The sequence below is a fragment of the Pseudochaenichthys georgianus genome, chromosome 17 (assembly GCF_902827115.2).
Source record: "Pseudochaenichthys georgianus chromosome 17, fPseGeo1.2, whole genome shotgun sequence".
NCBI classification, from domain to species: domain Eukaryota; kingdom Metazoa; phylum Chordata; class Actinopteri; order Perciformes; family Channichthyidae; genus Pseudochaenichthys; species Pseudochaenichthys georgianus.
In genome coordinates, this window is record NC_047519.1 from 9,976,168 (window position 1) to 9,998,146 (window position 21,979).

The 21,979-nt window shown below is 41.4% G+C and overlaps 2 protein-coding genes across 2 annotated transcripts in view; both read left to right on the top strand.

Moving 5' to 3' along the window:
* The window catches only part of LOC117462003 (SERPINE1 mRNA-binding protein 1-like), a 33,242-nt gene extending 19,794 nt beyond the window's left edge, over positions 1 to 13,448 (top strand). Inside the window, exons 6-10 of the mRNA XM_034104026.2 lie at positions 153 to 330; positions 1,026 to 1,091; positions 5,660 to 5,801; positions 5,910 to 5,986; positions 10,169 to 13,448. Of these exons, the coding sequence (XP_033959917.1) occupies positions 153 to 330; positions 1,026 to 1,091; positions 5,660 to 5,801; positions 5,910 to 5,986; positions 10,169 to 10,228 (523 nt within the window). The 3' untranslated portion in view covers positions 10,229 to 13,448. The remainder of the gene's footprint in view (positions 1 to 152; positions 331 to 1,025; positions 1,092 to 5,659; positions 5,802 to 5,909; positions 5,987 to 10,168) is intronic.
* A 114-nt stretch (positions 13,449 to 13,562) lies between these two features.
* On the top strand, positions 13,563 to 21,906 carry LOC117462417 (nucleotide sugar transporter SLC35D2-like). The gene is made up of 13 exons (XM_034104644.2): positions 13,563 to 13,799; positions 14,910 to 14,943; positions 16,152 to 16,238; positions 16,320 to 16,387; positions 16,479 to 16,550; positions 16,634 to 16,702; positions 17,080 to 17,182; positions 17,273 to 17,365; positions 17,466 to 17,533; positions 20,321 to 20,399; positions 20,507 to 20,589; positions 20,673 to 20,725; positions 20,804 to 21,906. Exons 1-13 carry the CDS (start codon positions 13,606 to 13,608, stop codon positions 20,812 to 20,814), a joined length of 1,014 nt encoding a protein of 337 aa, XP_033960535.1. The 5' UTR covers positions 13,563 to 13,605; the 3' UTR covers positions 20,815 to 21,906.
* The last annotated feature ends 73 nt before the right edge of the window (positions 21,907 to 21,979 follow it).

Consider the following 21,979-nt stretch of genomic DNA (forward strand, 5'->3'; position numbering starts at 1 on the left):
TGCATGTGCATTCTCATCACAAAGCTTTTGTGCAAATGGGATCACCGTGGTCTATGACCCCCTGGCCTCAGGATTAGAGAGCATGTATAGAGCTAAGAGGATTGTCAGGTTTGAGCTCTAATGCCCCACATTGTTGTGTGTTGGCTTTCCAGGGAGAACGAGGTCGAAGAGGTGAAGAACGAAGGCCCAAAAGAGATGACCCTGGACGAGTGGAAGGCCATGCAGGACAAGGAGCGCACCAAGGTGGAGTTCAACATCCGGAAGCCCAACGAGGGGGCCGACAGCCAGTGGAAGAAAGGATACATGCTGCACAAGTCCAAGAGTGAAGACGTGAGTGCATACTCTCATGTTTCAGCTCCATCACTGGGACCTCTAACGTCTCTTCTGTCTCAAATGTTGTTTTTCAGTGTGTAAACTTACCATTTGAACTTTATTTTATACGTTAAACCGGTCAGCAGTAACTGGTGCTTTTACATTTGAACCATAATGTTTTTTTAAATGTCTAGAATGTAAAAAAACAAAACAACAGGAGATATAGAATGAGCCTACATTGGAAACTTAAGCACTATGAGAAAAATAAAGAGTCTCAGTACAGACACAAAGTACAAATATGAGCCTGAAAATGTGAATATTATGTCCTTTTTAAACCACTTAATTGTGTAATAATCATGATAATCACACATTTTAAAATGCTAATATTTACTTGTATTCGTACATTTATGATGTTAAGATTTTGCGTTTATTTTCTTTTGAACACGTTTCCAGATGAATCACAAGCTTTGACAGCCCTACTTATTTATACATAAGCAACGTACTTATAGATTTAGTTTCTGTAAATTGAGCCATTTATTTTGTATAATTGTGTGTTTGAAGGCAGCTAATTCAGAAGCTTTTGTAATAGATAAAGATGCTCACAGATGTATTGACACTGTTAGATCTGGTCTGGTGACTCCTGCAGCCTTTCGGTCCCTCCAGCCGATCTGACATGATATTAATGAAGCTCCTTTGTTGTCTTTGTGTTCCAGAGGCCTGTGGGGGCTTTGATCGACGCTGCAGAGACAGAAGTGGAGCCCGCCCCCGTGTTCACCAAGGTGCCTGCAGCTCTCACTGCCCTCCATCCACACAGTCCATCAAACACCAGTGTAGCACTCTGTGTAAACCCACCTGTTAGACAGCTGAGGGGTCCAATGCCCCTCCAAATATTCTAATGGCATAGTGTGGCTGCACCTTTTGGGAAAAAACGAATTGAGCAACAGCTGTTTTTATGACACATAGAAGCTTTGGCCATTCACCAGTGGGGTATGACGTATTTTATATCGTAGAGCAGGGGTGGGGAACCTCCGGCCCCCGGGCTGTATACGGCCCGCGAGACCATTTGGTACGGCCCTCAAGGTAATTTATAAACACACGCAAAAAAAGAAAACAATTAAATAAATCTAGACCGGAAAAAAATTAAACAAGCGAGTGCCCGTTTTTCCTGGCCTAGGTCAGGGTCCTTGAACACAACACGAGCCTAACGTGTCATCATGTGGTATATGTCTCGCCACCAGAACGTTGCTCCGGCACTTCAGATAAGGAGCCGTACACATGCCGCAGTTTTTACGTGGCTGTGTCTTTAGTTGAAAGCCCAGTGGCGATCTGTTCATCTGTCATACTGATCATACAGTCAATAACTTTGTTGTTATTAGCATCTGGTTAGCTAGCTATGCTAACGAATATAAGAAGCTTTTTCTTCAACCAGTGAGGTAAAGGCACATCTTTATATGATCATTATAGTTATAAAAAATAAGAGAATAAAGTAAACTGGTATAAAATACTATATGACAGTAAAAAAAAGTTGTTATTAATAAACAAGGATACAGTTTGAAAGGGGAGTGATTTGTCAAATATCCATAAAGAAAAATAAATCTGCTTACAGTTCTGTTTCATATGGGTGTTGAGAGATGTATCCATAGATCAAAAGTGCACCAGATTGATGCTTTTAACTTCAACATTTAAAAACAAATCTTCCCGGGGGAGAGTGCCCCCCGGACCCCCCTAGAGGAGGTTAGGTCCCCCCCCCACTTAAATCATGTCCACATGGATAGGAAACTAAACCCATTTGCACACATCTTGTGTGTCTATGAGCGAGTCATGGTAAGATATCTTGATTAAGATGTTGCTTTTTCTTTGCACAGCATGAAAGAAAGGCGAAATGAATGGGCTGTGATTTTAGTATTTTTAAGCAGAGGTCAATAATTTGTACGGCCCTCGGAGGATGTTGAAAAAATTGAAATGGCCCTTGAGAGGAAAAAGGTTCCCCACCCCTGTCGGACAGCAAAATCTCTTAAGGTAGTGTTTACCACAGACCTTACTTAAAGCATCTCACCAAAACGCTTTCAAAAAAAGATTGAGTTCTAGACCGGAATTGATCAAATGCTTCCATTACATTGCATTTAGCTGACGCTTTTATCCAAAGCGACTTACAATAAGTGCATTCGACCAGGAAGACAGAACCTTGAAGAAAACAGAATCATATAAGTACATCAGGTTTCATAGAGCCAAGTATTTCAAGTGCTACTCAACTGGCTATAGATAAGCCAGTCCTTTATTAGTATATAAGTGCTCTGTTAGCAGTTATTTGTTAGTAATTCTATCGCTCGAAGTGGAGTCGAAAGAGATTAGTTTTCAGTCTGCGCCGGAAGGTGTGTAAGCTATCTGATGTCAATGGGAGCTCATTCCACCATTTTGGAGCCAGGATAGCAAACCCACGTGTTTTTGCTGATGGGAACTTGGGTCCCCCTCGCAGCGCTGGTGCAGCGAGTCGTTTGGCTGATGCAGAGCATAGAGCACGCGCTGGGGTGTATAGTTTAACCATGTCCTGGCTGTAGGAAGGGCCAGATCCATTTGCAGCATAGTACGCAAGTACCAGTGTTTTGAAGTGAATTCTAGCAGTTACCGGAAGCCAATGAAGGGAGCGGAGGAGCGGCGTGGTGTGGGAAAATGTAGGAAGGTTGAAGACCAGACGAGCCGCTGCATTCTGGATGAGCTGCAGAGGTCGGATGGCACATGCAGGTAGACCAGCCAGGAGGGAGTTGCAGTAGTCTAGGCGTGATGTGACGAAAGCCTGGACCAGAAGCTGGGTCGCTTTCTGGGTCAGCTGGGGACGTATTTTCCTGATATTGTAGAGCGTGTATCTGCAGCAGCGGGTTGTAGCAGCGATGTTTGCCGTGAAGCACAGGTTGTTATCTAGGATCACACCCAGATTCCTTGCAGTCTGAGTCGGGGAAACAACAGAGGTGCCGATGTTGATAGTCAGGTCAAGAGTGGGACAATCTTTTCCCGGAAGGAAAAGCAGTTCAGTTTTGTCAAGGTTGAGCTTGAGATGATGAGCGGACATCCACTGAGAGATGTCAGCTAAACAAGCAGAGATGCATCTGGCGACCTGGGTCTCTGAGCGGGGAAAGGGCAGAATGAATTGGGTGTCGTCAGCGTAGCAGTGGTATGAAAAACCATGCGGGCTAATGACAGATCCGAGCGAGTTTGTGTACAGAGAGAAGAGGAGGGGGCCAAGAACAGAGCCCTGAGGGACCCCTGTAGTTAATTGACAAGGGTCGGACTCTGACCCTCTCCAAGTTACCCTGTAGGTACGGTCTTTGAGGTATGAGGTGAGGAGGGAAAGTGCAGAGCCTGAAACTCCAAGTTCTTGGAGAGTGTGAAGGAGGATCTGATGGTTCACCGTGTCGAATGCAGCAGACAGGTCCAACAGGATGATGACAGAGGAGAGGGATGCTGCTTTAGCAGTGTGCAGTTCCTCAGTGACAGCAATGAGGGCAGTTTCTGTGGAGTGACCTGCCTTGAAACCAGACTGGTGCGGATCCAGAAGGTTGTTCTGATGGAGATAACAGGAGAGTTGTTTAAAGACAGCGCGTTCAAGTGTTTTAGACAGGAACGGGAGTAGAGAGACAGGCCTGTAGTTTATAACATCAGACGGGTTGAGAGTGGGTTTCTTTAGGAGAGGGTTTACTCTTGCCTCCTTGAGACTGTTTGGAAAGTGACCAGAAGTTAGAGAAGTGTTGATGAAATGGGTGAGAAAAGGTAGAATATCAGGAGCAATAGTCTGAAGGAGGTTTGAAGGGATAGGGTCCAGAGGACAGGTGGTAGGGCGGGCAGAGGTAATGAGGGTAAGAACCTCACTTGGCGAGAGAGGGGAAAAGACTTATATATATATACTTATAGGGGGTGAATTCCCTGACGCTGATGTCAAAATCACCAGCCAATCAGGATTGGCGTAATGAGATTGATGCTTCTGTTTGCTCCGCGATGAGGCGCATCCCATAGTGAGACATCTCACTTCATGTTACTCGAGAACTGGGGTTATGTAAGTAACCTATAGTTTTCAGGACTCATTCAGCACCACAATTGCAATTCCGATAAAATGTAAAAAATAATTGTGCAGCTCTAATTTTAATTAAGGTGGCTCCAGATGAATCAAGAATCTAAATCTAGTATTGGTGCGTACATTAACTACGCTGCTATGGGCACTAGTGTACATAGTTTAACTGTAATATATTCCTCTTCATCCGTTTATAAGTGACTGTTATTTTTGTATATTGACTGTTGTGCCTTTTTTATATATATATTTTGTATTGATGCCTCTTAATGTGGGAATTTGTAAATATGTGTCTGTTTTGATTATGTAGGTATTTTTAGATACTTTAACTTATATTTCTCGGGATTGTGAGAAACAGCATTTCGATGTCCCTGTCTGAATCTCACACACACAGAAGATGGACGATAAAGTTGACTTTGACTTTTGACTGAAGCCAGAGAACACAAACTAATGTCATTCCTCGGTGTGTACTGACGTAGGGATGCATATCGTTGACTTTTTCACGATACCGATACTCAACCGATACATATCGTGATACTTTGAAAATGTATCGTCCCACAATTACTCCCATGAAGCGCTTTACGATATAGTTAACATGTCAAATGAATATTAAATTCAATTGTGGGACTTCTTGGACCTTTTAGTACTGAACACACAATGAAAAATACATAACAAATATGAAGAAAACCGATTATGGAATATCTTTTATAACACCCGCCACATCTTGTCAATGCAAACAGACCGTTATAATTAATGTTAAACCTGAGATTCGACTAGAGAACAAATAAATAATAGAATAAAGGTCATGAGATCTCGGCATTGCACAAACAAACAAATCTCATCTTTAAAATCAACATTTGCCTTCACTGGTGAGAGAAAACAAATCCCATCACAGTTCATTTGTGGGACTTTTACCTTTCTAGTATTGAACAAACAATGAAAAATACATACACCAAAGCCGGTGCAAGGCCCGCGATTGGCTGGCGGATGTCAACAATATGGTGCAGCCCACACTCCACAGTAACTTGTTTGTGGAGTTTCACGTCGAAATTGACATCGTAATTTGACGGTTTGGGCCCGAGTTTAAGGATATTACGGCTCACTTTTAAAATTAAATTTAAAAATATTTATTTTTATTTTTTATTTTTTTAAAGTATCGAAACCGGATCTGATTTCGGTACGGTATACCGTAGCCACCAGTAACCGGTATTTCGGTAATACCGGATACCGGTATGCATCCCTATACTGACGGCTGTGATTTCTAACCTGTGCGTCATGTGACTCCAGCCGCAGGGCCCCCTCGACGAGTCCAGTGACCACCACTTCCGCAAGCCCGCCAACGACATCACATCCCAGCTGGAGATCAACTTTGGAGACCTGGGCCGCCCCGGCCGCGGGCGTGGCGGGGCTCGTGGAGGCAGGGGAGGCCGTGGGGGAGGAGGAGGAGGAGGTGGTGGAGGAGGAGGAGGAGGAGGAGGAGGTGGTGGTGGTGGTGGAGGAGGAGGAGGAGGCGGGGGTAGTGGAGGTGGAGCTGGAGGGGGTGGTGGTGCCGGCGGCGGCGGCAGGCCGGCACGCGGAGGAGGAGGAGGAGGAGGAGGAGCACGTCCTGAAAAGGTAACAATAACAGCTACTGTCCCACAGGGGATTTAGATAGTGAGCGTGGAGCAGTGACTTGGAAACACTGAGGCTGAAATAACAGAGCCGTGAACAGGCTGACCTGCTGTCAGCTCAGCGCTCAGGGGGAACTGGGTGGTGATAGTGCTTGGACGTAAGAATTACAGTTTATAAAAAGTAAAAATAACCAAAAGCTGCCTCAAATGCATCCTCATTTCATATTGAATGTAGAGTGTTCTCATTTAATAAAAAAAAAAACCTTGTTAGCAATATTGTTCAAAAACAAGAAACGAGTAAGAATCCCAAAAAACGAGAAGCCCTGATCTCAGTGCTACGATAAAGTCAGAGTAAAGCACCCAGTTTTATTCATAAGTAGGCATGGCTTTTTTTTCATTCTCTGAATTCACCTTTCTTCCTCAGTCATTAGGGGCTTTTTCGCCATTTAGTTTCAACTGTACCATTACTGTGGTTGTTCTGCTACCTGGGCATAGCTAATATAAGAGAATGTTTTGATTTGTAAGCGATTTTGTTGAGTTGCATCTTAGCAAATTCCTCTCTGATGGCAGACTGATGTTGATGCTGAACGCATTGAAAGCTAGGCCGATGGGGAACAAACTTAAACACAGACGGTGTCATATTTGTATGGCCATTACATTGGGCAATCAACCTTTACTTCGTAATGTTAAAGGGACCTATTCTGCAAAATACACTTCTTCATGTCTCTTCTACATCAACATGTGTCCCCTCTTCTTCACGTCTCTTCTACATCAACATGTGTCCCCTCTTCGCCATGTCTCTTCTACATCAACATGTGTCCCCTCTTCTTCATGTCTCTTCTACATCAACATGTGTCCCCTCTTCTCCATGTCTCTTCTACATCAACATGTGTCCCCTCTTCTCCATGTCTCTTCTACATCAACATGTGTCCCCTCTTCTCCATGTCTCTTCTACATCAACATGTGTCCCCTCTTCGCCATGTCTCTTCTACATCAACATGTGTCCCCTCTTCGCCATGTCTCTTCTACATCAACATGTGTCCCCTCTTCGCCATGTCTCTTCTACATCAACATGTGTCCCCTCTTCTTCATGTCTCTTCTACATCAACATGTGTCCCCTCTTCTTCATGTCTCTTCTACATCAACATGTGTCCCCTCTTCGCCATGTCTCTTCTACATCAACATGTGTCCCCTCTTCTTCACGTCTCTTCTACATCAACATGTGTCCCCTCTTCTCCATGTCTCTTCTACATCAACATGTGTCCCCTCTTCTCCATGTCTCTTCTACATCAACATGTGTCCCCTCTTCTCCATGTCTCTTCTACATCAACATGTGTCCCCTCTTCTCCATGTCTCTTCTACATCAACATGTGTCCCCTCTTCGCCATGTCTCTTCTACATCAACATGTGTCCCCTCTTCGCCATGTCTCTTCTACATCAACATGTGTCCCCTCTTCTTCATGTCTCTTCTACATCAACATGTGTCCCCTCTTCTCCATGTCTCTTCTACATCAACATGTGTCCCCTCTTCTCCATGTCTCTTCTACATCAACATGTGTCCCCTCTTCGCCATGTCTCTTCTACATCAACATGTGTCCCCTCTTCGCCATGTCTCTTCTACATCAACATGTGTCCCCTCTTCGCCATGTCTCTTCTACATCAACATGTGTCCCCTCTTCTTCATGTCTCTTCTACATCAACATGTGTCCCCTCTTCTTCATGTCTCTTCTACATCAACATGTGTCCCCTCTTCGCCATGTCTCTTCTACATCAACATGTGTCCCCTCTTCTTCACGTCTCTTCTACATCAACATGTGTCCCCTCTTCTCCATGTCTCTTCTACATCAACATGTGTCCCCTCTTCTCCATGTCTCTTCTACATCAACATGTGTCCCCTCTTTCTCCATGTCTCTTCTACATCAACATGTGTCCCCTATTCTCCATGTCTCTTCTACATCAACATGTGTCCCCTCTTCGCCATGTCTCTTCTACATCAACATGTGTCCCCTCTTCGCCATGTCTCTTCTACATCAACATGTGTCCCCTCTTCTTCATGTCTCTTCTACATCAACATGTGTCCCCTCTTCTCCATGTCTCTTCTACATCAACATGTGTCCCCTCTTCTTCATGTCTCTTCTACATCAACATGTGTCCCCTCTTCTTCATGTCTCTTCTACATCAACATGTGTCCCCTCTTCTGCCATGTCTCTTCTACATCAACATGTGTCCCCTCTTCTTCACGTCTCTTCTACATCAACATGTGTCCCCTCTTCTCCATGTCTCTTCTACATCAACATGTGTCCCCTCTTCTCCATGTCTCTTCTACATCAACATGTGTCCCCTCTTCTCCATGTCTCTTCTACATCAACATGTGTCCCCTCTTCGCCATGTCTCTTCTACATCAACATGTGTCCCCTCTTCGCCATGTCTCTTCTACATCAACATGTGTCCCCTCTTCTTCATGTCTCTTCTACATCAACATGTGTCCCCTCTTCTTCATGTCTCTTCTACATCAACATGTGTCCCCTCTTCTTCACGTCTCTTCTACATCAACATGTGTCCCCCTCTTCTCCACGTCTCTTCTACATCAACATGTGTCCCCTCTTCTTCATGTATCTTCTACATCAACATGTGTCCCCCTCTTCGCCATGTCTCTTCTACATCAACATGTGTCCCCTCTTCTTCATGTCTCTTCTGCATCAACATGTGTCCCCTCTTCTTCATGTCTCTTCTGCATCAACATGTGTCCCCTCTTCTTCATGTCTCTTCTACATCAACATGTGTCCCCTCTTCTTCATGTCTCTTCTACATCAACATGTGTCCCTCTTCTTCATGTATCTTCTACATCAACATGTGTCCCCTCTTCGCCATGTCTCTTCTACATCAACATGTGTCCCCTCTTCTTCATGTCTCTTCTGCATCAACATGTGTCCCCTCTTCTTCATGTCTCTTCTACATCAACATGTGTCCCCTCTTCTTCATGTCTCTTCTACATCAACATGTGTCCCCTCTTCTTCATGTCTCTTCTACATCAACATGTGTCCCCTCTTCTTCATGTCTCTTCTGCATCAACATGTGTCCCCTCTTCTTCATGTATCTTCTACATCAACATGTGTCCCCTCTTCTTCATGTATCTTCTACATCAACATGTGTCCCCTCTTCTTCATGTCTCTTCTGCATCAGCATGTGTCCCCTCTTCTTCATGTCTCTTCTACATCAACATGTGTCCCCTCTTCTTCATGTCTCTTCTACATCAACATGTGTCCCCTCTTCTTCATGTCTCTTCTACATCAACATGTGTCCCCTCTTCTTCATGTCTCTTCTGCATCAACATGTGTCCCCTCTTCTTCATGTCTCTTCTACATCAACATGTGTCCCCTCTTCTTCATGTCTCTTCTACATCAACATGTGTCCCCTCTTCTCCATGTCTCTTCTACATCAACATGTGTCCCCTCTTCTTCATGTCTCTTCTACATCAACATGTGTCCCCTCTTCTTCATGTCTCCTCTACATCAACATGTGTCCCCTCTTCTTCATGTCTCTTCTACATCAACATGTGTCCCCTCTGTGGAAAGACACTCTGAAAGCTTCAGGAACAAAGATTCTCTCTCTTTTTGATCCATTTCTATAAAAACCTGTCTGAAAATGAGCTGATCCGATTTTGGCCACTTTATGATGTCATAACGATTTTTTTTCTTGTGTAACCATTAGCCAATCAGCAACAAGGTACCCCCCCCACACACACACCTTATCACTTGAATCTCCTCCTAGAGCACCGTTGTGTTGTTTTAACCAAATGTCTCTCAGAGGGGCGTGGGGAGGGGCTCCTTGTTTTCATCTAAAGTAACAGACAGAGAATCAGCACTTTTGAAACAGGGCTGAAACAGAGGGGATTATGGGTAATGCTGCAATGATCTGTTTGGTGTTTTGAGCCAAACTCTTCAGAGACATGTTTGTATTTATCTGAGAGCTGTAATATATTGATGAAAAGCAGTATAATAGGGGACCTTTAAGTTAAAGCAACATGTGACCTATAGCAACTTTAATAATAACTTTTCTGCAGACAGAGTTCAACAAACACAGCAAGTGAATGTTTTTTAAAAAATAATATTATAAAAGAATGTGTATTTAATGGACTGATTACAGCTCTCCTAATGTGTCCTGGTGTGTCTGTGTTTCTCCCCAGGCTGGCGGAGTGTCCGTCCCCAACGTGGACGACCCTGAGGCCTTCCCCGCACTGGCTTGAAGGCCCCCCCTCTTCCACCAGCAGCCCCTTCCGGGCCCCTCCTCTACGAGGCTTGCATGCTCACCACATCTTCAAATATATAAAAAAAACAGAGAAAAAAAAAGATTTTAAATTACTTAAAAGAGACTGTCATCCCATACCAGTCGCACCACCAGAGGACTCTCAATGACCTGTTTTAAAGGAGAACAAAAGGCGGGAAAAGGACCTCTTGTTACAATGAAGTTTTGTATTTAGGAACATGAAAGCAGGGATGTTTTCATTCTTTATTTGTTTCTTTTCAGAGATGATACATACTTTATTGATATTTTTTGTGCTGCTTAAATTAATGCATTTTTGCGATTTAGATTGAAGTGTGTGTATCTCCCCCCCCCCCACCTTCGAAAGCTTTTGTGCTTTTTATGCCCCTCATGACTTCAGCTCAGTATTACAGGGTGATCTTAGAAAAGACTTTGTACTGGAGTGTTTTCCTCCCAGTAATACACACTGATGTGGGAGCACTACACCACATAGGAAACGTGTCCTAGATATCTACTACCATGCTATTGGAGTATGGCTTAAACTGCATTTAAAGTGTCATCGCTCTGATTCTGAATACCCATCCCCTTTTTTGCAAGGCACACATTTTGGATGGGTAACCAGGCAGTGACTTTAAAAGCTTGGTATTTTTCTGCTTGTTGTGCAGTGAAGGTAAATGCCTCTATTCCAGTTTTTTGATAGCTTGCCATTATTTGGTGGACCAGTGGTTAGTGATGCTTTGTTGCCCCTGATCCAGATGTGCTACCGGTGTCCCACGGCCCAATGTGTATATTTTTTTAGGTTGGTCCTCGTAGGTCATACAGACTGCTAATGTTACTTCTGGACCACTAAGCACATATTGTATTTTTGTTGTTAAGGTTATGTGTGTGGCTGTGAGTGTGTGTGCAAAGAATGAATGAGTGAATTTGACAGCTGGCTACTTAGAATTGAAGTATTCCTCTCACCTGAGGTAGTTCATACAGTCTTTTGAGAAGTGATGGTAAAGATTTAAAGGCCTGAGTCCACATAGCGCTTTTTTCTGAATTCTCTACCTTTTTTTAACAGTCATTTCAGTTGTATTTTATAATATTTACCGATTATGCTTTTGGTGGTTTTCCCTTTCCTGTAGTGTATACCATTGGACTGTAACTTAGTGACATCATTACGTAACAGTCGTGCTTCTATTGGCTAGTGCTCCGACACTTTTTACGTGATAGGGTAAGGGGCGGGACACCTTTTTAGGTGGTTGACCAATCACAACAGAGCCGGCCAGCTAACCAATCAGAGCAGACTGGGCTCTGGTTTCAGACAGAGGGTGAAAAGAGGTGCGGCAGTATGAGAAAGATAAAGAGCTTAATAGGGCCCCTAACTGAACCAAAAAGTGGATTTGTTGGAGCAGCTTGGCAGGTCGGCCTTAACTGTTGCTGCCACTGGCTGAGTGTTGTACTTTACTATGTACAACATCTACGAGTGCTGTACTTTTTCTCATTATACAAATCGTGCTTCTCGCTCTACAGCTGTCAGACCGAGTGCTGAAGCTCATTCGGCCAAAGTGTGAGAGTTAGTTATCCAGTCGGTTGTAGTTGTGAAAGAAACAATATATTTCCAGGCAGAAGCGCTATGTGGACGCGGTGCCCGAGTGAGAAACATAGACTGTGGACATATCTTTGCTCTTAGAGCATCTCGAATGTCTTTTGAAGCACTTGGTTTTACCGGCACCAGTTCTCTAAAGATTGTTTCCCCTCTTCTGTAAACGTTTTATTTTTATTTATTTTTATTTAACCAGCACCAATGCATAATTTGTCTGAAACAAATGCCATTTTTGGAACAATCTGGAGCTACAGAATGTAATATAGGCTAACGGAGCTTTAGCCCCCTGTGTCAGCATATCCACCGAGTGTTATTTAACATTAGGTGGGGGTTATTAAAAAGGAGAGAATTGAAAGCTTTACATGCTGTGCTCTGCAAACACTTGCTGGCTTGATGCACTGATACAGACGGCTGGAGCCTTTCTTTCTTTCTGTTTGAGCCACATGACAGTGAAACTTTCTCTGCAAACATCCCTGTTCTAATAAATCGCTTTAGAGGTGTTACATGTATTCTGCCAATGGCTGTTTGGGTTGTTTAAAATCATTACTGTGATTTTAAAGGTGTAAAAAAAAAAACGTGCTTTGGACTCTCGTCATTGCTTGAAGCGGCAACCATCGTAGTGTTATTTAAGCTTCTAGTTATTTTCGGTACAACTAACTAAAACTGAGGCATTTTACTAATACATCATCCTTCATTCCATGGCTTTAATGTTGATGTATCTTTTAATTTGTACCGAGAAGATGTTTATAATGTTAATGTATAAAAATTGATTGGTTAAATTCACCAGCACCACACACTATTGCCTCCAGAATGACCATAACGTTTAGTCGTATTACCTGTAAATGTAACCATTCTTTGCGTAGTTACATAAAATGATGTTTTGTCAATAATAGTGAGATTTTTAAACCAAAGTCGCCGATTTGAAACAGGCACCGGTGATAATGTGCAACATAAAAATTGAGGCTGTCCCGAGTAAGAACATTTTAAACAACAAACTCAATAAAAGTACTCCATTAACTGTTTTTTATATGTAAAGTGCAATTTTTAAAAGCAAGAATTACATGTATTTCGAGAAATTACTCTCCAAAAGTAACTTCAGGCGTGTTTTAAAGTATTTAAAACTAAAACAGTGTTAAATACTCCAATGTTTTATTTTACTTTAGTTGAACAATATTTTTTTAACAATGCATTTTGGACAGTCTTAAGGAAATGGATGAAATAGTTAAAAAACAACAAATAAGTTTGTTGAATAGAATTATGAACTCAATTTTTTTTTTTTATATATATATATATATATAGCAAACGAGAACCCAGACAAAACTTGATATTAGACATTTTGCATGAATTAGTCATTTTGTTTAATTTATTTATTACAGGTTTTTCATGTAATAGTGTTTAAAGATATGTTTGTTTAAATATATTGATAATTGCAATGACTGTAACATTTGGCTAAAATGTATTGTTGGAGAAATTAGGATGGCAGAATTTTAATAAGAAATCGTGTTCTTTAGGTAAAATGTCCTCACCAAAATATGATAATATGTACGTACTGAAAAAAGCAATGTTCTATCTAGCGTTTTAACTATAGACTGTAAATAAAAAAAAGTATAAAGTCTGTGTTTTTTTATCTCCCTGAATATTCAAAGTATGACGTGGAGTCAAGATGATTCCCTCTCCGTTTCCGTCTTCACCGATATCGTCTTTCAGATAGTTGTACGCATGCGCAGCAGAACTCGTGGGCTTCCGTTAGAAACGTCTACAGTGTTCAAACAATGGCTGAGCCGCACAGACGGCGACATAAGCTCGGAGACAGAAAGCCGTCATCTGCACGACCATCCTCCGCAACAAACACAGCCACTTCCGGTGACAGCGACTCGGTGTATCTGAGGCTGTTAGCTGCGGGGTTTTACGGAGTCAGCTCATTCATCATCGTTATTGTCAACAAAAGCGTCCTCACCAGCTACAGGTAAAGGGGCAAAGTTCAAGTTACCCTAGCGGAAGCTGCGTTTCGGACACTTTATGAGCAATGACAGCAGGGGGAAATACCTTTATTTAGAAATTCTGGACTCAGGAAAAAGTCTTCCTTACACATCTGTCTTATAACATTAATGTTACAAGATCTGCAGTGGAACGCCAAGTACAATATTTAGAATAGAAGTATGTACTAAGTTACTGTATACCTACATAAATACTGAAGCAATATGTCCCCCGACCCCCCTTCACTTCAAACTATGTACAATCTTCAGAGAAAAATCTTCAAAATGTCAACTATATCATCTTCAGATATCTCTAAACACTATAGGAAAAATGTGTTAAACATATTATTTGTGTAATAGTATACATTTTACAATGTAAACATACTCTATTAATGTGATACTCCTGCATTGGAAATGTCATGAAGCAAAGTATGTACATTTGTTCTTATCCTAAAGAAAAAAGTTGAATTCATAAGCAGTTAAACGCTTTCCCTGTCCACTCACTCACAGGGTCTTGGTCTGCTGTTACCACTGAGGCATAGTCAGACTCAGTTCAATGACTATGACTATTATGTACGAATACTGTTACTGGTAAACTAGGTTTTGCCATTTACTGTTTTCTCTAATATTAAATTGTTGTCTGTTAATTGCTAAAAGTTACATAAAAAGTTGCTAAACTAAATGTAAGTAAAGGTGTTCATGCAGCAGAATGAATCTTTCAGTGTTACTGAACAACAATGTGCATTAATGTGTTGGCATGTTGTATGTGGCCAAAGTGCAGCTTATTCCTCACTTTACCCTATGTTTGTTTAAGAAACAAATATTTATATTGCATAACAGGTCGGTCACGCTTTTTTAAAGTCAACACCAAATAGCTTTTATGTTAAGTATTCAAATACAAGTACCTCTATTGACATGGTATTTTAGTACAGTTATTTATCAAATTCACTTTCAATCACTGTTACTACTTTATTTTCAAATGCAACCAAACAATTCTATTATAGAATGCAAAACGCTAAATCTAAAAGTCTTTCATTTCCTTTTTGTGCCTAAAACAAACTTTTTTTCCTAAATCATACCATTTTGTACGTGTTGGACAGATTTCCATCGTCAACATGTGTCGGACTCGGCCAGGTAAGTGTGTCTTTATTCTGGTCATAGACACTTCCTGTCCTCCTGAACAGACCCTAGAGGCTTCTCAATTCTTAAATTCCCCCTCCTCTACTCTCCTCCTCGAGACTTAGTCCCGCCCACAGGAGATGTGAGCGGAGGAACCGAGGAGAGAGGAGGGGAAGCAGCAGGCGGTTAGAGAAATGAGAACTCCTCTCCTCTGAGCGGTCATTTTAAAGAGACGTCCATTAATGATGACAGGAGGCACAGCAGCCCTCTGTCTGATGGACAGATGTGTTCATGACCACTTATATATTTACTTTGATTCATTCACAGTGCGGTATAATGAGACAATAACAGGCTACAGATGTAGACATATACACACACACACACATATATAAATATATACAATTTCAGATTCAAACAAGTATGAGAGCACTCTCATAATAATGTAACACAATCATAGACTGGATATATCCCCCCCCCCCCCTCTCTCTGGTCGCTGAAATGGGGAATTGAAATTATGGGCCTAAAGTTGTATTTACAAGTAAGCATAGGACACCAAACCAACTGAGACCCGTCTATCCGCCGCATCTACGCACTGTACAACACACACCTACACAGTGTACCACACACACACACCTACACACTTTACCACGCACACACCTACACACTGTACCACACAGCTCCTAAAGCATAATCAGGATACAGCCGTTGTGCATTTTATTATGTGAAGCACTAAATGGTTTTATAAAAATATCGACTCTTTGTTTGTAGTTAGCCTATCTACTAAACTAAAGCAAATAAAGAGAGTAGGTCTGTTATACTGAGTGACATATATTTTACACACTGCTCTGCTTTCTGCACAGACCTCACACTGCTGTAAACATCGCGTTGCGATGAAAGCAGTTACTAATATAATATCCAAGGGATGCATGCAGAGCTGTCATTGGCTGAGATAAGTCCGGTCGTGCGTAACGCCTCCACCGTTCCCGGAAATGCAGCCGTGGAGGACCCATCAGTGTCTCCTCGGTTAGAGCTCCTCCAGAGAGCCTCCTCGACGCTCGATCCTCGGTCCTCGAAGTGCATTTAGAGAAATGAGATGTCCTTCAACATGGCGCGCTGAAATCCATTTCCGGGTCACTACCGGAGGACCGAGGAGTCGAGGAGGGGACATTTAAGAATTGAGAAGCCTCTCCTGAATGTGTGTGGGTGCTTCCATATATCTGCAGATGTTGGCTACAGTCGTAGTTCTGAGGATCGGGAAGGCGCTTGGCATTATCTCCTTTCCAGATACGGATCTGAGTATACCTCGCAAGGTGACACTGTGAATGAATTCTCTGTAATACACAAGAATACGATCAAAACTACTGCTTTCAACATTTCTTTTGTCCTTCCAGATGTTTCCACTGCCTCTACTGTATGTCGGGAATCAGATATCAGGGCTGTTTGGGACACAACGACTCAAGTTAGAGCTTTTATTTAAAATATGAATGATATGAAACATCTTTTCCTTAATAGGAAATTGCAAATTAAACCACATTTTCCCCTTTCCCTAGTCTACCCATGTTTACAGTTTTGAGGAGGTTCAGTATTTTCCTCACCATGGTGTTTGAGGGACTCCTGCTGAAGTAAGTTTCCTCATTAATATTTTACAAGATTGTTCTTTCACCCGCCAATAAATAATACAAAAAATGGTTTCCTCTCCTGGCAGGAAAACGTTCTCTACGTCAATCAAGATTACAGTGTTTACCATGATATTCGGGGCTTTTATTGCTGCAAGGTAAGATATCCCCAAATACGGTGGCCAAAAGGCGTCAACACGCAACAATGGCCCAAAACACGTCCATTAGGAGAAACGCGCTACACTTTCAGAAACGATGCGTGGTGTTTTCAGCTTCATGCTGAGTTTTTTTACTTGCAGCGTTTTGTTTATGCAACGCTTTTAGTAAATGCTGCGCATGTTTTGCAATTTGGTGAAGATGTTTCTTCATTTGCATGTGTTTTGGCACATTTGTTTATATTTACATTGGTTTGAGTGTGCAGCGTGTTCCTCCTAATGGATGTGTTTCAGGCCGTTGTAACGCGTTTCCACATACCAGTACACAAAACACTGGTATTATCCGATTCACAGTGTCTTATTCTCACATGTTTTTGTAGCGCCGATTTAGCTTTCGACCTTGAAGGATACATGTGCATAATGCTGAACAATGCTCTGACAGCGGCCGGTGGGGTGTATACGAAGCAGAAACTTGATTCCAAGGTGAGGAGCTCCTAGTTGTACCCCCCCCTCACTGTGTGCGATGTTTGTTTGCTGCTTTGTTTGTGAAGGATTGTTCTGCTGTTCCCATAGGAGCTCGGCAAATATGGGCTTCTGTACTACAACGCTTTAATCATGATATTCCCCACTGCGGCATACGCTTACTTCTCAGGGGACCTGCAAGTGGTAAGGATTGCTTTTTTTATCGCAAATAAATTCAGGTTTATATTTTTATTTTAGTTTGGGACAACTAAAGCGGATGTCTTCTCTGTGTGTTTGTGTGCAGGGCTTGGAGTTTGATGGATGGTCTGATCAGCTGTTTGTGATGCAGTTTGTGCTCTCCTGCGTCATGGGGTAAACTCTTTATCCATCATTTGTTTATTCATTAGGCCTGTCAAATAACTACTTTTGTCGGACGAATAGTACTATAGATTGCATATTTAATGACTTACAAAAAACAGAAAAGTAATAGTATTCCATTTCAAGAATATTCATTAAAACGATATAGTATAGAGTGGCGCAGTGACGAGTCCCAAAACCCAGAAGTGAGTCAGCATTTTACCACTACTGTTTCCCTCGGCTCGGAGCCAATGGGATTTCTCCATAGGATTTTGGAAAATAGCTCCAAATAAGGTCTGTGGTTGACACAAATTTAAGAGACGGATCAGGTTTTGTTCTACGACATTAAATCCATCAGCAGTGACCCCACTGGTGATCTTTGAAGAGTTTAGGTGTCTGAAAAACGATGGTTGTTACCAAGTGGCTGAATAGGACTACAGAAGTTGTGGAGGACGTTGTACGTCATTACACCGAACACTCCCTCTAAGTTTGTTTGCCGTGTTCTGCTTGAAAGCAAGCCTCCTGCAAACTGTTAAAACAAAAGCTTCAACTTGTACAATTTAGAATCTGTAGTTTTGAATATGGATCTTAAGTTGGCGTGACGTTGAAGCAGCGACCCTGCTGTAGTTCGTTTATAGCATAACGTTAGTATTTTGCTTCTGGCGATTAGATTTATGATTCGAAAATTATAAAAGTAGGGTAGACGTGGATATTATCCGGCTGAACAAAACGTGCATTTATCTAACAGGTTCGTTTTCCACAGAGCTTATTTCCAGCTATTTTCCAAAATCCTATGGAGAAATCCCATTGCTTTTTTGTCGAGGGAACCCAAGCGCAGCTTACTTCTGGGTAAATACGTCCTCCCTGCACCACTCTATAATTTGTTGAAAATAAGAAAAAAGACAACATAGTTTTCAGATAAATGTGCATTACTTGAAAGGTACTTTGCTTAAAGTAATTCAGAGCAAGCTACAGTTCGGTGAATCAGTACTATATGTTGCCTTATATCATTTAAAGAGAAACACAAGTCCTATGTTTACAAATATTAGAAAAACAACATAGTATACTTTGTTGAAAATATGAGAAAAAAAGTAATATTATGGTATTCCTGAAAATATCAGGAAATAACAGCATTGTATAGAAAAAAAGAAATGAATTGTCTTGTGACCTAGCACAGTATTATGTTTTGGCTTACTATACTATGGTTTGTAACAACTTTTTTATGACAAACTTAATATAACTGTTTTACGACATACTATACTAGGGGTGTAACGGTACACGTACCCGTACCGAAATTATTCGGTACGGGCCCTTCGGTTCGGTACACCTGTGTACCGAAGTGTACCGAACGCATTTAACGTTAAACGTAAAAAATTGAGAACGTGAACAACTTCTTGGAAGTAATCTCAGGTGCTGCGTCGCAGCATTCAGAGTAATTTGCTCCCATTGTGATCAACGCGTCATAGAGCGAGCAAGTCATTTCATTGGACGAGCTGGTCAGAGGGATGCGTTCAAATGTAATCAGTAATTTGAGGAACTGTCGAAATGGCGAACGCAGATAAAGTTGAGCTCGAAAATCCTCCAGCATCATTGAAGTCTCCGGTTTGGGAACATTTTGGTTTCGCAGTTACGAACAAGGATGACGGACAAAGACAGGTGGACCGAACCAACGCTGTTTGTCGGCATTATTCAACTAAAATTGGTTACGCGGCTGGCAATACATCAAACTTGCACACTCATTTGAAAAGGCATCACCCGAACGTGAATATCACCGGTACCAAAAGACTGCAGTGCAAACCCAACTCCCGCTAGCATGTAGCCTCCACCACTCGCAGAGAGTTCAGACCGAGCCAGAGCTATTACAAACGGCAAATATCCTTATGTTGCCATGTTAGCAAAGCGCTACCTGGCTGTATCTGCTGCCTCTGTCCCTAGCGAGAGGGTGTTCTCCACAGCAGGAGACATTGTTAGTGCCAGCAGATCTGCCCTTTCGGCAAGCAATGTGGACAAGTTCATCTTTCTTTCAAAAAACATGAAAATACAATGACAAGCAAGTCCTAATGTCAAACTGGCTGCTTAGGTACTAGTACAGTACAGTTCAAATACAGATTATTTCAGTTCATCGAAAAGCTGCACCTTAATGTTTATTTTATTTTATATTTATTTGAGTGAATATTCATAGTTTAATAATAATTAAAAACCCTAAACTAATAGTTTATGTTTTGTGAGTACTAGTACAGTAAAGTTCAAATACAGATTATTTCAGTTTATCGAAATGCTGCACCTTAATGTTTATTTTATTATATTTTGCATTTATTTGAGTGAATACATTATTCACAGTTTAATAATAATTAAAAAAAAATATGTTATGTTTTGTGATAATTTTTTCTGCTTTCCCGAAAACGTACCGAACCGAACCGTGACCTAAAAACCGAGGTTCGTACCGAACCGAAATGTTTGTGAACCGTTACACCCCTACAAGACATGATTTATATAATAACATACAATTACTTTTTAATGACTTTTTTTCATCAGATATTAGACTATTAGTATTCTGATGACATTTGTATTGCACACCACTGAATACTATGTTGCCCCAGTGCTGTAGGAGGGGCATTACAATAACTATACCCAAGTTTGGGCCTTTTACCCACCGGTTATTAAAAGGGTTTTCTGTGCAGGAATCCTGGTCAATATTCCTTACTTTTCGTCATGTCAATACGTTTCTAACATAATTGTTGTAGCCTTTAATAGAGTATATCCCAAAATGCAGCTCTTGTCTAACTCCTCTGTGTCTCACAGCTTCATTTTAATGTACTCCATCATGCTGTGCACGCAGTACAACTCCGCACTCACCACCTCCATCGTGGGCTGTATTAAGGTAGGTCTTTCACCTGCCCCCCACCCCCCCTCCCTCCCTCCCTCCCTCCCTCCCTCCATACCCAGAAATACAGATGTGTGTAACGACTCTCTCTCTGACTCCTGCAGAATATCCTTGTGACGTACCTTGGGATGGTGTTCGGAGGAGACTACATATTCAGCTGGACTAACTTCCTAGGTTTGAACATCAGGTACGACACCCAGGACTGAAACAGTGCTGTCATGGCGCTGGCTGCTGTTTCTGTCTGACGTGTGTTTCTCTTTGTTTCCCAAGCATTGCAGGCAGTCTGGTGTACTCCTACATCACTTTCACGCAGGAGCAAACAAGTAAGAGGTTTTAAATATGTAAACACCTGTGAAAAAGATGCAGCTTAATCAAATGTGTTGTTGCATCAAACTTTACAGAAAAGGCATAATCCCCCGAGTCTCGACCCGACCAGAAGAACCACGTCCAGAAAACAGAATATGTATTTTCTGTTTTGTTTCATTTATAAACTATTCTGTTAGCATACATTTTTGCTGCAAAAATATTTTAAATAATGTTATCTAATTGTACTTTATTTTTGAATTAAGACCAAGTGCCTTCAATTGTTTTTATAATTATATTTTGTGATTTATGAGCATTTTTATATTTGACAAATAAAATTAAAGAATATTAAAGAGTTTGTTTTTTTAATGCTATTCCATTTCAATACTCACTTTTGAGTTATTGGCCACCCTTGTCATTTTCCTTTTCTTTATACTGGCTTTAATTTGGCCTTTCTGAACATGAGATTACATAGGTTGAAATGAGTGAGTGCTCGATGGTGTTATTTTCCAATCCTACTTTTGTTGCTGGGACTGTGAATGAACGTTTTTATGACATACTAAACTACTTTTCAATATTTTTTGAAATACTATACTAGGATTTTATTTCCATGTTTTTTAAATACTATAGGCCTACTATGACTTTAAAAAATATATTTTTAGAAATACTTTACGATTACATTTTCGACATTCTTTTCAATTACTTTTTGACCTCTATATTATGATTATGATGAGTTTTTATCACCTATAATCTGACTTTCCTATGACCTCATGACATATGTTCTGTCTAAACTGCTCTGTTGTTCTGTATGACATATTCTGCAGGGGACCTGGGTTGCGGTCGGATAATCCAAAAATCAGCTCCTAAATTCTAACCCTATCGTCAATTCCTTGACCTCTGAGTGAAACGTCACGGGGTTAAGGGATAGTGGACAGGAGAATTCAAAAGGACTTGGGAGAAGAGACTGCGGTACTTTGGAGAATCCGAATGCACTTTCACTATCCGACGTGTTTATGATGCGCCAGCGGACGTCATTTTGTGCGTCTGCTGCTGTGGGGAAACTATGGAAACTACAGTTTTCTATACAGCGGACTACAACATGGATGTTTAATAAGAACGAGGGACTACTGTAAACTCATCTAGAGACTCTGCACCATGCTCTGATGCTGTTGTTTTATGCTTTATGAACGTGGACAACAGAGAAACATATTATTCATTACCAAAGTTGGAATTGAAATAAAAAAAGAAACTTATATCACCATTCAAACATCTTT